The 16,996-nt window shown below is 36.3% G+C and overlaps 1 protein-coding gene across 2 annotated transcripts in view; it reads right to left on the bottom strand.

Annotated features, from left to right (window-relative positions):
- The window catches only part of ZFPM2 (zinc finger protein, FOG family member 2), a 323,709-nt gene that overhangs the window by 248,564 nt on the left and 58,149 nt on the right, over positions 1–16,996 (bottom strand). The window contains exon 2 of one of the 2 annotated variants that reach the window (XM_052788290.1): positions 7,951–8,109. The exons of the other annotated variant lie outside the window; for it this stretch is intronic. Within the exon in view, the coding sequence (XP_052644250.1) occupies positions 7,951–8,109 (159 nt within the window). The remainder of the gene's footprint in view (positions 1–7,950; positions 8,110–16,996) is intronic. 2 annotated transcript variants of the gene reach the window in all.

The raw sequence follows: 16,996 nt of genomic DNA, 5'->3' as shown, positions 1-16,996 counted from the left end.
ATAATCAACACTCCAGGTGCTTCAATATCAAAAGCAGCCAACTCCCTATCATTGGAGGTATGTTTCCACATACATGCTGTACTATACATGGTTTCAAAAACAATCTAGAATTCTATTAGTCAAACCCAAGAAAAAGACTTAGCAGTCATAAATAAATGCTTCCTTTACTCTTATCCACAAGAATCTATCCAGCAATAATATTTGTCCTATCAATATTTATCCAATGATGTCATAAATGCACCATTTGCTTCATTTCTTTTTTCTGATCCTTTGAGAGTTAAATTACTGCCAATATCCCCACTGCTGACTTATATAGTACACAGCCTGTGAGCAACTCTGCTTTTTGGGCTCAAGTTGACAACAATTTTTCAGGGAATGTCTCAGAACACTTCAAAAGTATTTAGAACTTTTGTGTCAAGAACACCACATTAGACAAAAAAAGGCAAAATGGAACTTCATTATAAATAAAATTAGTAACAGATGTATAGTACACATGAACTAAGAACATGTGGTGAAATTTGTCATTTGTGCATTTCGTATTTTAAAGAAGATTACCCTTATTAATTTGCAATTCATATTCTGTCAAATTTGAGCTTGAATTTAAGTCAATCCAAGTTCAAGTTTTGTGACTTTCTAGAAAGGGGACATTACACTACTTGTTGTAATCAAATAATCCCTTTCCTCATAGCTGTGATAGAATTTACAATTTCATTGTTCTTAAGAAAACCAAAATGTGCTGACTGAAAAGGCTGGAGTTGCTTTGATAAACTGCTTAAAGTTGAGTAAGCTGTTTAAGTGTTTCTCTCACTTTATAATTCTGTACAGTTAAAATAATGTTTTCTGTTTGGATCTATGTATTTACTTCTTGAAACACAGCTTGCTAGTTTCTTTTTGAGGTACGGTTTTCTGCTTCATGACCAATTATTTAATTTCTTGATTAAAAGAAGGGTTTGCTTGTCGAACTTAGGTAAAATTTTTATCCCACGAAAGTTTAGGTAATACCAAGATGGATTTCAGCTGGACTGACAATACGGCCCGAGAGGTTTACATATGGATTAGCAGTAAATAGAAAAGAGTGTAGGATAGACAGTCTCGTACTTGTTACTCTGGAAGCCTTTCCGTGCTCTCAAGTGAATGGTGAAAAAAATCACTCCAACCTTTTCAGGTGTCTCCTTTCTCTTCTAGCAAGAAAACAGGTGGTCCTCTGAGCTCCAGTAACAGGAAAAAATGAGAAAGCACGAGAGGTGAAGCACAAGGCAAATGCTAAGGTTCAGAAGAAAAAGGTCTCCTTTCATCCTGCCAGGATCCAATCTAATTCTGACTTAGCACCCTTCGAAGGCTATTATCAGAGAACCCCCTTCCTTTCTTTGTCCATATTCAGCATCTGACAAAAAGTATGGAAGATGCACAGGATTCGGTTGTTTCAGCTGCATGGGATACAGATAAACATATGGGAACCCTCACTCTGGGGAACACGAGAATCCAACACAGGTTCACAAACCAGTAAGAGGTAACTATTGTGGTTTTGGAAGGAGTAGCACTGTGAATTCTTTTGCAGATTCTTGTTATCCTAGGAGATGAAAATACATCATCACACATACATGCCCTCGTCTCTGCTTACCAAAAAGAATTAATGTGTCCTTCATTTACTCAGAAAGCCTACATAAAGAAAATGTAATGAATTAAAATAAATTTTTAAAAAAATTAAAGGAATACAAGCTCCAGGAGAACAGAAGTATTGCCAGAGAAAGATAATGTCAGGCGCAGGAGGGGGGGTGTCTGGTGCCAAGCAAAGCCGAGGGCTGTGCAATCACCTCTATCAGTGCTCTATCAGTGTCTACACTCCAGCCAAATCCAGAGAAAACAAGGAGTCAAAGATTCAGGTCAATAAGCTTATAGGCGATTTGCACAAACAGCTCCTCCAGCAAGGTAAAAAACAAAGTCATATTGGCTTTTCTTTTTTATTCCTTCTCTTTGAACTCCCTGGTCCAAACACACCCTGGAAATGTCAGTGTTATATGCAAGAATTTAAAGAGCTGAGCTTCTTAATCCTGTTAAGAAATAAGAACAAAGTTGCCTGTAAAGATCTCCTTATTGAGCTCTAAGTGATTATGGTATAGCTGCCTTATGCTGATCCTACTTCCACTTGCTATAGCAAAAGAGCTAGAAATTTGTCATGAAATCCATTACTGAAAAGGAAAGAAACATTATTGATTAAAAGGTTTCTGGTTAAAAAAAAAAAAAAAGAAGGAAGAAAAAAAGGCATAAATCTACTTTGTGATCCAGAAACAGAATATAGCAAGCATATTGTTAGTCATTACATGCCTAACATGAAAGAAGCAAAGAATATTTACACAGACGCACATAGGCATACACACGCAAAGTCATACTACAGAGGAAAAAGGGACACATAGAAATAATTTTCAGGGTGTTAAGAGTTTGGCTGGTATTATATATGGTAGCATGATAGCTTTGCACATGAAGTATGAAGGGAAAGATTAATGCACAGAAGAACTTAGCTTTGTATATGCTTTTTCTCATGTAGAGAATCACACTGCAGCTGTTTCCCTGAATCTCAAGCCTGGCTGCACAATCAGGTCACATGGTTTAACATAAAAAATTCCAGTCCTAAGCTGGTCTGGCAGGCTAGTGACAAAATACCATACATGAGCAGAAAACCTGGATCAGGTTCTGAGCTCATCCTCTCCTGCCCAAGTAGAATATGAGAATACAGCAGCAGGTATACACTCAGTATGCAGAAGCCCGCATATTCCCAGAGTTCTCCTCTTGCTAACTTAGAACTGTATATGAGTTTCAGACAGCACTGGATTCCCCTCATCCCCCACAAACAAAAATAAGCAATGTATCAGGAACTGCAACTACGCATCAACACTCTGATTTGCTACAGGCATACATAGAAGTTTGTGCTATAGATCCTAAAAGCATTGCATCATGAAACAATCAATCTTCATCCCACATTATGTATACCCCATATCTTCCTATATCACCACCTGAAGCACAGTTAACAGTGGGAAACAGAAGCCATTTGCTTTCCAATCTGCCACCAGTAGTGTTAAGGCCACTGAACCTCCTCCCACTGAAGGCTCGTGCCAATGTTGCCTTGTGATGGAGTAACTATGGGAAGCCTACAACACAAGGAACAAGCACAATAGCTATGCTACAAGCAAAGAACAAGAGAATTTACAAAATTGTCCTGGTATGCATGGTAGCAAGAAATGGGTACGCTTTCTCTAATTATCAGATATGTACATTCCTCCATTTGCCTCTTTCTTCTGGAAACAGTCCCACATTTTCTCTCTTGATTATAGTCCTGCCTCCATTTTCTTCTCTTGCCTTTTTCCTTCTCTGAACACAGCTGCTTAACTACCTACTAATCTCAAGTGATCTCTCTCATTGCTCAAGATAACTTTTCCTTTGAAAGTTAATCCCTCATTGAACACTTCTGCTAAGAAGGTCACAAGGAACTGCAATTTGTATAGCCAGTTCCCACCCTTACCAAGTAGACAAGGCTCCTATTCTCCTTGCTATTTACAGAGAGGAAAAGGCGACACCTCCATATGAGTATGGCAAACTTGCTAAGCAACAGATGAGATTTTTTTTTTCCTGAGGGTATCTAGGCAGGATGACAGCAATCAGAGACTAAAAAGCCAATGATAAACTACTTCACAGCCCAAATGAACTGGATTTAGTACTTTGTTTTTAATCCCATCACCTCCAATTTATTGGCTTTTGTATTGTTCTGCTGTTTGTGCCCCTTTCTTGTATACGCCCTCTTGATTTTTTTAGCCCCATCATGCCTCCAGCTCACTTCTTCTCTTGTAACTGTTAGCATCACCTCACTTTCTTATTCCTACCTATAAAAAAAGTTAATCTGTATGTACTATCTCCTAGCTTCCACAGAAGGCTTTCAGCCATCTATTCTATCACTCTTCCCTATGGGAGACAGGCTACTTTCTCCTTATTCAGACTACCTAAATACTGGCACTTATCTAATAAATCTTCTAGATCTGAATTTAATCTGAATTAATCTTAATCTGATACAGACTCTAATTCCAGATATCCACTATCTGGACACTAAAAAAATCTTCATAAACAGAGGTTCCAGGCTACTACAGGCTTTGTGTGGACAGCATCATCAGATACCCTCTTTACCTGCAGTGCAGAAATTTGTAGTAACTAAGCATAAACAGCAATTTTCAAAGGCCACAAACTGACAAAATGCAATGCATTATCACCAAGGCTACCTCCTACCAAATTTTTTGTTTCTACTCCAAAGATTTAGACCAGCGCAGCTTTGTAGTGGAAGAACACTATGACTGTGTTATTTATTATGGCTGTTTCCAAAATACTCCCTTTCCCCTAATCTCACTGTCAAAACTGCAAACAAATCAAACTTCTAACTGCCATCTATTCTAAGGCTCTTCTAAAATACTCATTCTTGGATGGGAAACTTCATCCAAAAGGTTAAAAATTCACAGTTGCAAGCTTACACCGATCCCTGATAAATAGTAGGTTGCTAATTTCCATTTTGCTTTTAATATTTACATGCTTAAACACTGTTCGATTCTTCACATTTGAGTGTAAATGAAGACTACATAGGAATAATTATTCACATGTAGCGAAGTTAATTGTGGTTTTGTGGTGTTGCCAAAGTGGGGGGGGGGGAGGTGGAATTTTCCAGATTCCTTGTCGTAAAAGCCATTAATGAGCAAAAGGAGAAGGGAAAAATAATAGCCAAAAGTCATAATTTTGAAAATGGAGAAGTTGTAAAATGACATGTAGCTCAATCAATGTGATTAATTTGCTTCACACTTTGCAGACGCTTTTGCCTTCGCCTTCTAATTCTGGCAACTATTCTCCTGAATCAATCTCACAAACCCAAATTAATAAGGTGGGAATGACAAGTATGGCTTTATAAAGGTTAGCTGTTTGCAATTTAGACAGTAAGAGACTGCTCTCTGCTTATAATATGATCAGGCATAGTTTGACAGGAAAATCTCTTCAGTCAAAAAGCCAAAGTTATCAAGTTGTGAACCTGTACATCCTTTACTTTCATTCATCTGAATGAATTGTGAGTTCAGTAAATTTTCGCCTTCAGTGCCTAGTTGGGATAGTTAAAAGCCTCTGGTTTTAGGTGATTCTTGGATTTACAGACCTGGGGAAGTACGAAAAACATAGCATGGGTGAAACCTCACAAACACCTCCTCCCCAACAGCTGTGCCATCTATTGCCCACGTCTCTTGATTCCCGCAGGAAGACCCACTACTCATTTCTCCTCTTGTTCTGGGTCAGCTAGGAAGAAACCCCAGGGGAGGGAAATGGGGAGCCAAGACAGATTAATATTTATATCCAATAAAATGCCCTTACTTTCTAGAACCTTTTCTAGAAATGGTCCATGCTAGCAAGGGGAGAATGCAGAGACAGCATAAAGGATTCCCATGCCAATTCAGTTATTTTCCAGGAAAAGGAAACCTATTAGATGAGAAAACACGGATCTAGAGTTATTTTTCCCTCCTTTGAAGATAACTGGTTTACAGGCTGCCAATACTGTCATAGAGCAAAACAAAAATCAGAAAGTCAGGCCCTCCAAAGAGAAATTAGAATGCATTTATTTGTTCTCTAACCTATTTGGTACATATATAATTTTAAAGCTTTTATTCACGATGTTAAAGAAAAAATATTTTTAGGAAAAAAAAGTTTATTTCTCACACCATCTTTTAATTTCAATACTGAAGCACTACAAAGAAAAAAAAGGTTATGAATGATTAACAGATTCACAACAAATACCATGAGAATTAGTCTCACTTTTAGTATTTACTACATAATACAGTCACAATCCCTTCTACTACGAAAAGGGCACAAAAGAAATTTATTTGCTTTCCAGATTAGTTTTGTCTTCTTGGGTTTCAGCCTCAGAAAAACATATGTGGCCTCATGCTAACGACACTGAAGATGTGACACTGAAGAAGCAGGACATTCAACAGATGTTGACACATTAATAAAAACCAATACATTTCTAGTCTCCCATTCCATCCTCTTCCAGGGATATTCTCAACTTACTTCAAAGTGGGACTTTCTGTCACACTGCCTCAGCTGGAAGTAGATTAGGGGTTTTATGTGCCCCTTCATCCTCAGAAATTTCCTTTTCAACTTTTCTTCTGCAGCAGTTGCAGTGTATAGGTTTAAGATTCTTTTATAACTACAACATACTTGGAAAAATAACTGCTGGGGAGTCAAAAGGTATTCAGCTTGAAGAATCAGCAGATGTCCTTAATAAAACATACGATAATCAAGATTCAGATTTAAATGTATTCCCATTTAATTCCTGATCTTGTTTAATACAATGGCCTGGATTCAGTGTTTTCCCTGAGACATGTGTTCATTAAAGGGAAGTGCCAATATAACTTGAAATTCAAGATGAATTTGAATGATTGCTATAAACAAACAAAATATGTATTTTTCTGAATTTCACCCAAAACAGTAGTATTTCTATTGGTGGGCCCTGGAAACACAGCAAAAAGTTAATTATATATGAACTGATGGTGGTGCATAGTCTTACATTGCTGACAGAAGGAACTCAAGAGATGCCAGTATAACAATTATGCAAGTAGTCGTTTAAATAATTATTTAGTAATGCCAGTAACAGGAACAGTACTTTTTTTCAGCTAAGGAAAATGGTGTCTGAGAGGCATGTGAACAAGTGAATTACACAGTAATTGCAGTATTTGTTTACTGCATAGTTACAATAGCACTTAACTCCGCCTGTTTGTAAAGCATTTCCATCATAATCTGGACTCTCTTCCCTCACAGTAAGATTTGTAGCAGCTAAACTCTGAACTATTGGCTAGACTTTTTTGATCTCTTAAGATGGCTTACTAAGTATCAAGAACCCATAGTGCAAAAAGTAAATTTTTTTTTCAAGAGTTTGTAAGCTACAGATAGGACATGTAGAAAATACATTTTCATGCCTTCCCCACTGATGACTGAAGACTCTGTAAGAAAGACTAATATTCTGCAGTCATAACATTTGACTCTTCTAACGAATTTATTCTACTTTGTCCAAGACAGATGGAAATAATATAAAAACAGGGGCATATCAAACTATCATGAGAAAATGTATGTCAGTATCTGGGAAAGAACAGAAAGACAGATAAGTCATTGATATCCAAATGTCTGAGGGGGTTGTGGACTAACAGAAGAACATCACCACAACAACTCCAGCTATTTGATAGGCATCCTTACCTGCAGAAGACAAACAATAAAGCAATCAAGTGGAAATCTGGCAGGAAGAAGGTTAAATCAATCTTCTAAATAACAGTACATGATAGTGAGCTTTTTCTGTCAGCTGAATGGGAAACAGCACAACCTTGCAGACTGAACACTGGGTAAGAATGAATCGGTGTGGCTTATGCTAAAATACCTCTATCTTCAATAATTTGCAAGTAACAAATGCATCAAAAAGGCATCTGCAACTTTAAAAGTTATCCTTTCACAAATCACTAGTTTTCTACCATGCATAATAAGTTCTATAATAAGCCCTATTTTAATCCTAGAATCTACAGACACAATCTGTTTTTCTAGCAATGTTTCCTAGGCAAAGAAGCAATGAACAGACATGCTGCATTGCTAGCTTCAGATCTGATAATAATTGACTTCTGAGGTCTGTTCTCTACAGTTAAATACATAGAAAATAACATTCTTGGAGGAAAACATTAAAGGCAAGACGATTCACCTCCCTGAAAAGTACATCTTCCAACACATTTAAACATTTACTCCTTACCAGACTTAATTCCACAAGTGACTCATTTTCCTATTTTTAAGGTACTATATTAATAGGACTTTTTGTACATTTTAAACCAAAAAAATCTTTTTGACCAATTGGATACAGTTTGGCCAGTATTCCCTCAAGAGGTGGGCTACAATGATTACCTTTATTACAAAAGTATTCCACTTCTTCACAGCTCAGATTTTCAGGCTCAAATTCTGCAGAAAAGCTTTCCTCCAACGGAAAGTCTTCTTTTGAGATAGTATCATTTTCCTCAGACAGGCACTCTTCTTCTTCATCCTCAATGGCATCTTCAAGGGGCCCTTTAAAAAGAATCAGGAACACTGTGGCAAAACCATCTAACAGGACAATGTGAAATAAAACCTTAGTGAACTTATAACTGGGGGTCTTTTGCTAGTTTTTCCTTCCACGGCTGTGTTCAACATTTATTAGAATTGGACAAATAAAATTTTATGGAAATTGAAATTGAAAGTGACTGTTTTCCTGATGACTTCAAATCAGAATACACAAAGTGTTATTAATAATATGTATTAATACTCGCACATGGCGGGGGGTTCATTATTCATTGGGCTCTAGTACCAAATGCAGACAATTTTAACAATGGAAATCAAAGCTCTATTTGTAAAGCCACGTAAACAGTGAAGAGCCTTCTCTTGTTTGTTAGTCATTGTTTTTTGATGCTGAATTACAGTACTTAATAGATTCCCTTTACAGGCTTCGTTTCTTGAGTTAACAGTACTGACTACAGTGAATTACTACAAAGGTACTGACAGTATAAACTTCAGCTTATTCTGCTATTTTGCTTCAACTAGCACCTGACAGTATCCATGATCATTCATTTGCTAGACTCTTTAACAGACTCCCAGTCAATGGATGGGACTCAGACAGACTATCACTTCATTTCAGAGAGGCCAAACAACCATCGTGGTAAACTACCAGCTGAGGGCTACAGAAACATAGGCCAGTTACAGAAGCAGGGAACGAATCTGAATTTGAAATGGCAGCCTGAGGTCTTTGATTATTCTTCTAGTTACCTAGACATACTATTGCTACAGATCCTCTTGAAAAGCCAGTGCCTGACAGATCTATAATACAGAACGCCCCGGTTACCAATTGGAATGTACTCAAAAATTAAAATTTCTTCTTTCTTATATACACACTTTTCACGATCATTGGTTAATAGTAACTATTTGCTAAAGACATCTCTTGTGCAGGTGTAGAATTTTACCCTAGATTTAAATAGAGATTTGAAATAACTGAACATATTTTAATTTAACTAAGATTTTATTAAATGTCAGTATGTTTCAAAATCCATCTTAAGACTGGATTTCAAAAGAGAGATTTCATTATACGTGGTTGAGGCTTGAAAAAAATTACATATTTCACTCTCCAATGAAAGCACAGGCTCATTTATAATTGACTGAGTACTTCTTCCTTGAAATGAAAGCTAGCCAGCTAATGAAAAAAAATGTAATTTGTATTTATATGATAGTTTTCCAGTATTAAATACACTATTCCTATATAATCTATCATGCTGGGATACAATACATAAATTATTCTGTTGCGTTCGATGAAAAGGAAGGGATAAATTTTTAAAAGAAATCAAATATTGACTACACTCTAATTTTATGTAATTTATTATGAACCAGCGACTACCTACATCTATTAAAACAGCAAAATTCACTTTAGGCTAGGTTGTGTAATTCTTGCTTCAGAGGAATATGATGGTTACTTTTTATTGAAATTGATTGAGATTCCCAGCTGGGATTCCGTAAATTAATACAGCTTACTATCTTTCATGGAAATATGACTATTTGTGCCAGCTGAGAATCTGACCATATGAACCCACTTTTGTGGACACATACTCACCAACTGTAGCTGTCATTCAACAATATATCTCCTAAAATAAGGGGCTATTATTATGGCTGGAGAAATAAAGATTCTCATTATCAAAGTATCCATTACTGTTAATTGCACCTTCTAGCCATGTTGGGAAAAAATCCAGCAACTGCATATGCACAGGGAATGAAGAGTGGATACTGCACTGTACGGAATGGAGAACAAAGCACTAGCACACACTGGAGCAGTGCACTGCAGCTAAACATGGGCAGTTTGGGCAGCTTATGTGTGTCCACTTTCATGGCAGAAATGAAAGCACAAGGGGTTCTGCACAAACTGACAAAAAATACCTTTCAGATTTCATCATATTATTAATATGTGACATTGTCTGTAGAGCCATTTACTGGTGTGCACTGGTAACATCTGGATAAATAAACTAGAAAGGAAAAACACAATGAAACAAAAAATATGCTATTTTAGGGAAATGTAAATTTCTGCCATGTATAAAGATGGATAAATACCATGTTTTGCATCATTTCAAAAGCAGCCACATGCCTTTAATAAATTTTCCAAATATTTTAAATTTGGGGAAAAAAATGTAAACATCAGCCAGCATTTCAGTGAAAGTCGACTTCCTGCTGAATGACTGGCTCTTTGTCATTTGACTTTTTCAATAAGTGACTTGCAAAATATAGCAAAAGCAAAATACCTGCAAGTAATCCAATTGGCATGTGTACATGACATTTAGGTCTGTTTCTAGATGTTAAACTGGTTTGTTTGATCAGGTCACCAGTACCTAATCAGCAAGCTAATAATCACCATACAGTAATTAAGAAAAGAATAGAAGTGCAGTTAGTATGCTTTCATTTGCAGCAGTCATGGAAACACACACCTTATAATTTCTATTGACACTGTTTCCAAGAAGGCAGAAGAAAAACAATGTACGCACCAGCTCCACAGCGCAGGTTCAAACCCGTCTTTTTGTGGGTTGGGACTTTGGCTTTTAAGCAAATCTCAGACTAAAGAAAAACTCTTGAGAAATGCTTCCATAGATACATCCTATGTATGAACAGGTATGTAACATTTCCTGAAGTTTCATGTCCAAGCATTTGAAAACAGAATTGTAAATGTTGTCACATACAAACGAGATCAGAGGTATGCAGGCATCTACACCGGGTTTTGCTTTGCGTATGCCAACCCACATATAAAACCCAATGATGTTTCTCCAGTCGCATACAGGCATGCATCAGAGCCTTACGTAACAGTTCACCTCAGGGGCTGACATCAGACGCTGCACTCCAAAAAACAGCATGACTTTTGTTGAAATTGAGGGATCAGTGCATAAATATTCTTCTAGGTTTCAGGCTGCTGCTGCCTTGTCTGATTCACCCATCTACAACCTGATCCTTGGGACAAATTCTGTCTCGTTCATGTTGAGTCGTCTTTTATTTTTTAAGTGTTCAAATACATTCAGCTCATGCCCAGAGCTATAAACTGATAACTTTAATTTAACTGATAACTTTAACTAAAGAGTAAGGCATTGTTCAACATGAGTAAGACCAGCCCACAAGAGTAACAGCAAAAGTAAGTATTTCTTGGTTGCTAGTTTCATGTGAACTGAAATATCAATGCCTGATTTCTGTGGCTATTTTTAATTATCATTCAAACACAGAGTGGGTTAAAGAAAACAGTAAAATCAAAAGCCACTTACTAGTTAAGTATAAACAGATTAAACTCTCTATTCTTGACTACTCCAATTACTTGCACATAAACAGACAATGAATAAATTTTCAGAACCTCACAATAAAGATTGTATGGAATTACATATTCTTGACTAATGCAAATACATAAACTCTGCGGGCTTATGTTCGCCTAATTTGGCCACGTGCTTCCAAAAACCTCTTACTGATATCAGTAAGTCAAGTCAGCTAGAGAACTAAGAATTTATCTGGTTCAAAAATGTATTGGTCAGTTTTCAAAGTTTACTAGCTCCTTTATCTAGGGAACAACGTACACAGCACCTATTCAACTTCTTCCCTGATTTAAAATACTTAAAAATACAGAGACATATAGACAAAAATAAATGTTTTTAAAAATAACAGTTTCTTTCAACTGCTTTCTCTGATTGATAGTGCTTTTTTTTCCAGTTGTTATTATGTTGATGTATTACCTTCAACAGTCCAAATACAGCTTAATCAGTTACTTTAGTACTATACTTTACCTTCTGCATTTCTTTTAAATTGTTGATTTAATTTAACAGTATTACACCCAGTACTTATACTGATCATGTTATTAAGCACCTATGGCACAACATGTACTATGTCTGCTTTTATTTCAACTGGAACAGGGTCAAGGTCCCATCCCTGTTCTGCTGAAAAATGCTTTTCAATAACTGCTGATTAAGTGTGATATTACAACCAACAACTGCCATAATGACACAGCAATGCAAATCCAAATAATTCGTACTACTGAAACTCATCTGAGTGTCACAGTGGTCTGACAGCAAACAGCTCTGAGATATGATTTTAAATAAAACAGTAAAATTTCAAACTGAAATGGTTTAAGAATTTAGTTGAATAGTTAATTCCAGAGGTAGTCTAGATGTTTGTTTTCTCATTTCAGCAATTCTTTTCCTATTAGCACTTTGAAAAAGAATGTGATGTAATCTAAGGAGAGGTGATTCTGAAATGCTTCAGATTAGCTAGATACATGATAAACAGTTAAGAACTCCCAAATGCACTAGGTAAAAACTCAATTTCTAATCTTAAACTGAAGGCAAATGAAGTCTCCATTACTTCATTCTAGATTTGGCATGAAGCCTTGAAAAAAACTATTTCCTTTATAGAACAAGCAAATACTTGTGTTGTACACAACACAGGAGATTTTGAGGGGCTTGGTAGTTCCATTTACTCACTTGGTACTTACTCCGTTTCATGAATATTTATTGATATGACCATAACTCTCAAATATTTTTTCAAATAACATAGATAAACAAGAGGCAGTAGAAAACAGTACAATCAGTGACAGCAATGAAGGAGTTAATGTGGCAGAAATCTATATGGCTTAGTGGACACAGTAGTCCACTTCAAAAAATCACCACATATAATTTGATACAAATAACAATATCTACTGAGGAGAGGCTGACGAGTGAGCTGCATGTGCCTTCATGGAGAAAATTACTTCTGATTGAGGCCACTTGGCAGCACAGTGTGGGGAAATCTGAACTGTGCTCCCTAATTTGTACCAGATTTACAGACACTCAAGCACATATTTTTTAGCACTATTAATGTATTAAATAAATAAATCTTTCTCAAACAGTCATATACTTCTACATAAATCCAAGCATATAGATACACACACACAAAGATAGCTAAGTGGCAATCTTTACACAATGAGTAACAGATGCTACCTCAACACTTGAAAGGATAGGCCACATTTAGCAAAACAAAACCAACACTGTAAGAATTTCAATAACATGGAAAAGTGTGAGAATGAACCACCAAAAAAGGGTTTACATTCACTTAACGAAAGACGCTTTTGCTACGGTAAACACTCCTCTGAACACAAATTTGAGGATCAAACCCCTTGAGCCTGTTAGTTCTGATACAGCAATGCATGACTCCAGTTTTATGGTACTATAACCATAATGAAATAATTGAAAGTCAATAACATTAAGCTGGGTAAGTAAGTTCTGTAATCATTTCTCATAGTCAAATTCATCAGACTTCTCCCTAAATGAAACCACTTAAATGCATGCTCAAATTAAGCACATGCTTATAAGCTTTCCTGTCCAGTGCTTTGCGCTTAAAATGCATGTATCCTACAGTGGGAAAGTATCATTGAAATAATTATCTCGTGAAAATGTTAAGTGGTTAGCTTCCTTCCCACCTACCAATATTCTCCTACATTCCCAGAGCAGCAACATAGATCAGTGCTCTTAACAAATTAAGAATGCTTCAGCAAGTCTACAATACTTGACAGTGAGTGGCTGGGGAGAGGTTAATGAGTATAATTAGTAGTAGCAGTAGCATTAAATAATAACAACTCCAATAACTCAGAGAGGCCTGAAATTCACTGGATCAACATCATGAATTTTGCATGTTCTGTGTGATCCATCCAGTATTTCCTAGGAAAACACACTGCCACACACAGATTATCCTTAGCTTATGGTAAAACCAAGGTATGTGATGCTCTCTGATTACAGAGGGAAAAGCTTCGAAAAAATCAATCTATTTGTCTCCTGTTTCAACAAGAACGTTTTCTTCTAAATACAAACAATTAAATAAAAAAAACAGCAGGCAAACACTTTATATTGATTCACATGTGAAAGACACAGGGAACTTTTTTCCTAAAAATTCAGTCAGAAACATTAAAAATGTAAAAGAGGGTTCACTTTATTTCATTTTAAATATGGCAGTGGGGGTGAAGACACCACACAATAGTTCAGAGTTAGCTTCCTTCTGGGAAGATTTCTATACAAGATGACTTAGCTACTTCTTCAGCCTTTTGGTTAACTCAAAGGAGTGGTTGTTTTCAACCACTGTGCTTTTACAGCAGCCTGGAGACAAGTTTAACAGTGATGTGAACAACCCCAACAGAAACAATCCAACTTCTCCTTCTTTTGGGGAAGAAATTTTTACAAGACATTACCAAAAATATACTCCCAAGTTCCTCACTGGGAAGCTGGCTTTCTCTTGTGTGTTGTAGAATTTTTTTTAAGTGTCCAGGCTCAAATATTTTAGACCTTATATGTTCAACCAGGATGAAGTCATGGACTGATAAAATACAGGAGATGAATATATACTGTAGCAATCAGAATAAATTTTCAGTTTCTGTCGAGCACTAGGACTGTCAGATACTGTTCAATCACTGAGACTTTCAATATTCCCCTGAGAAGGAGAACCTCCAACTAGAGGTATCTACATGAATTACAGAAATGGAAGTACACGAGTCAGCAGCTAATATCACAGAAGATAATAAAGGAAAATGGTAACAAAAGTTTTCCTACTGAACTAGTTGCTCCCCCAACCCCAACAACCTGACCCCATGACTGTCCATGCTACTTCTCTCTCTTGGCTTTTAGTTAATAGTGATCCCAATTTTCAATTTTCTTCATAAAAAATATTGCCTCTTCCTTCTTTCCTGTGAGAACTAAAAATATTTTAATCACATAATTCCATGAGAATAGAGAGAACAGGCCAAGAGAGGTGCCTAAAATACTCTTCTGTTAGATGATAGATGGTAATACCTAATCTTGACAAACTGACCGCTGCAGGAATAGCTTTAAAATTAAGCATGCTATTGGTAGTAGGTAACTTAAGTGCAAACTGGGAAATCAGTTTAGAAAAATATCCTTAAATATATTTCTTAAGAAGGTCAATACTTGTCAAACAAACCACTCCCACTTTTACTAAAATGCTTCCCTCTTCAGTCCATTGAGTTCTCTTTTTAGCTTAACTAAGTTATTTCTGTAATTCCTGTTACATTTTTACAGCTATACTCAAGAGACACAATGCTACCCGTACACATTGAACCTCTCCAGTCTGTTATATAAATTGGCTGAACTTCAAAAGTTTTGTCCAGATTGGAAGATTGCACCAATTTGTGAGTGACTCGTTACATCTTCATTGTGGCACCCAAGTAGAATGAATCATTTCTCACTTTCAGAGTGGGAGAAACTTTATGACCATGATTTAACGACCAACTTAATAGAAAAAGGAATGGAAAAGAGCTGCTCTTTGGACACTATAAATCCATACCAACCTGATGTAATTGAGCTTAACAGCAAGTATGAAAGTATATTTCTGTAGCCAAAAAAAAAAAAAAAAAAAGAGTTATTTTTAAACATAAGTTCTTCCTGCAGCCACTCACTTTTAACTTAAGTTGCATCAGGGGATCTGGTAGGAAGGAAACATTTTTATTAATTTTCCCCTTATCTGTAAGAAGAATGCTGATTTTTTTTTTTTCATTTACGTTCCTTGCCTGCAGGTAGCAAACCAAGAAAATCATATAGCAGAAATTTTTCCTTTTGATTAATTTTTTTCCATGTGTTATGTTATTTCTTATATATAATTGATTTCAGGTTTTGCTCGTAGCTGTACATCTTTTTTATATCTGTACCTACTGCCTTCCTTCAATCAAGAAAGTTGAAGGAAATTACCTGAATTTTGTTAAGTTTATTAAAAAAAGAGCTCTGTGAATATTTAAATTGAGTTTTGAAATGCTAATACATGAAAGATATTAGAGAATTTTAATAGTAGGTTCAATTTGACCCACAGACTATTGTAGAAAGGGTCAAATTTTATTCAAATTATTTCTTTACAGCAAAAAACATGAACCCTTTGATTTTATAAAAGTAGATTAATATTCTTCACTGCTAGGTCTTTTGGCTCTTCGGTGCATGACAGTATTAACTGTGCTTGTATATAAACTTTTCAAAGACCTTTAAATGTTTCAGTAATTTGGAACCTCACTTTCATTTATCCTCTTGTCTTCTTTTCTCTTACCATTATCGAAGAGGCCACAACAAAACTGACAGTGCCTACAGTCAGTTTGCTCTGGGAGACAAGGCCAGGATATTTCTAATCAATAAAAGTGAAATGATGAAAAAGTGGCCATTCAAAACATGCTTAGGGAGACACTGATTTCAAAAAAATAGTGTGCAAGTGTACCATTAATGCCAAAGTTTCATTTGCATGGGAAAAAAAGAAAAAAAAGGTGCACAGAAGATGAACTGCAAGACCCTTGCAGTTAAACGTCAGACCTCCATTTTTAAGTAGGGGCTCAGGCCAACATACAGGTTTAGTCCTCCAATACCATTATCCATAGAAGAGTCACAGCAATTCTTTTTACTTTTGGGGCTCTGTTTTGCAAGGTGCACCTTGTTTGGCTCATTCAAGTCAGAAAGAACATATTTATCCTGCAGATGAATGTAAGGGTTTATTGATTTTACCTCAACACAAGCACAGAGAGAATACCAAAAAAAGGCAAGTGGTGTGTGGTAGTTATTACACAACTTGTACAGGCCGAACTAATCGTAAAAGATCACACTCATTTACCAAATGAATGATGTTTTGCCAAAGAACTGAAATTGTTTTGAAATACAAGTGTTATGAAAGGCACTTAAAAGAACCTTCCCCTCCTCAAATCTTCCCACCTGCTGGCAGTCAAAGTGTTGCTGTACTATAAAACCCTCAAGGTAGGGATCTTTCTACGTGTGTCTCTCAATGCCATAAGGAACAAGCTTTTTTTTTAAGATGCAATGCACACAATGACAGAAGATTTAACAGTTGCAACTTCATTCTGGAATTCCTACTCCCAGGAATAAAGGTCAGTGGAATTTTTAATAGT

The sequence above is a fragment of the Harpia harpyja genome, chromosome 5 (assembly GCF_026419915.1).
Source record: "Harpia harpyja isolate bHarHar1 chromosome 5, bHarHar1 primary haplotype, whole genome shotgun sequence".
In the NCBI taxonomy this organism is placed as follows: Eukaryota; Metazoa; Chordata; class Aves; order Accipitriformes; family Accipitridae; genus Harpia; species Harpia harpyja.
The sequence above is the reverse complement of the archived record's forward strand: the minus strand, read 5'-3'. Positions and strand labels throughout refer to the sequence as shown.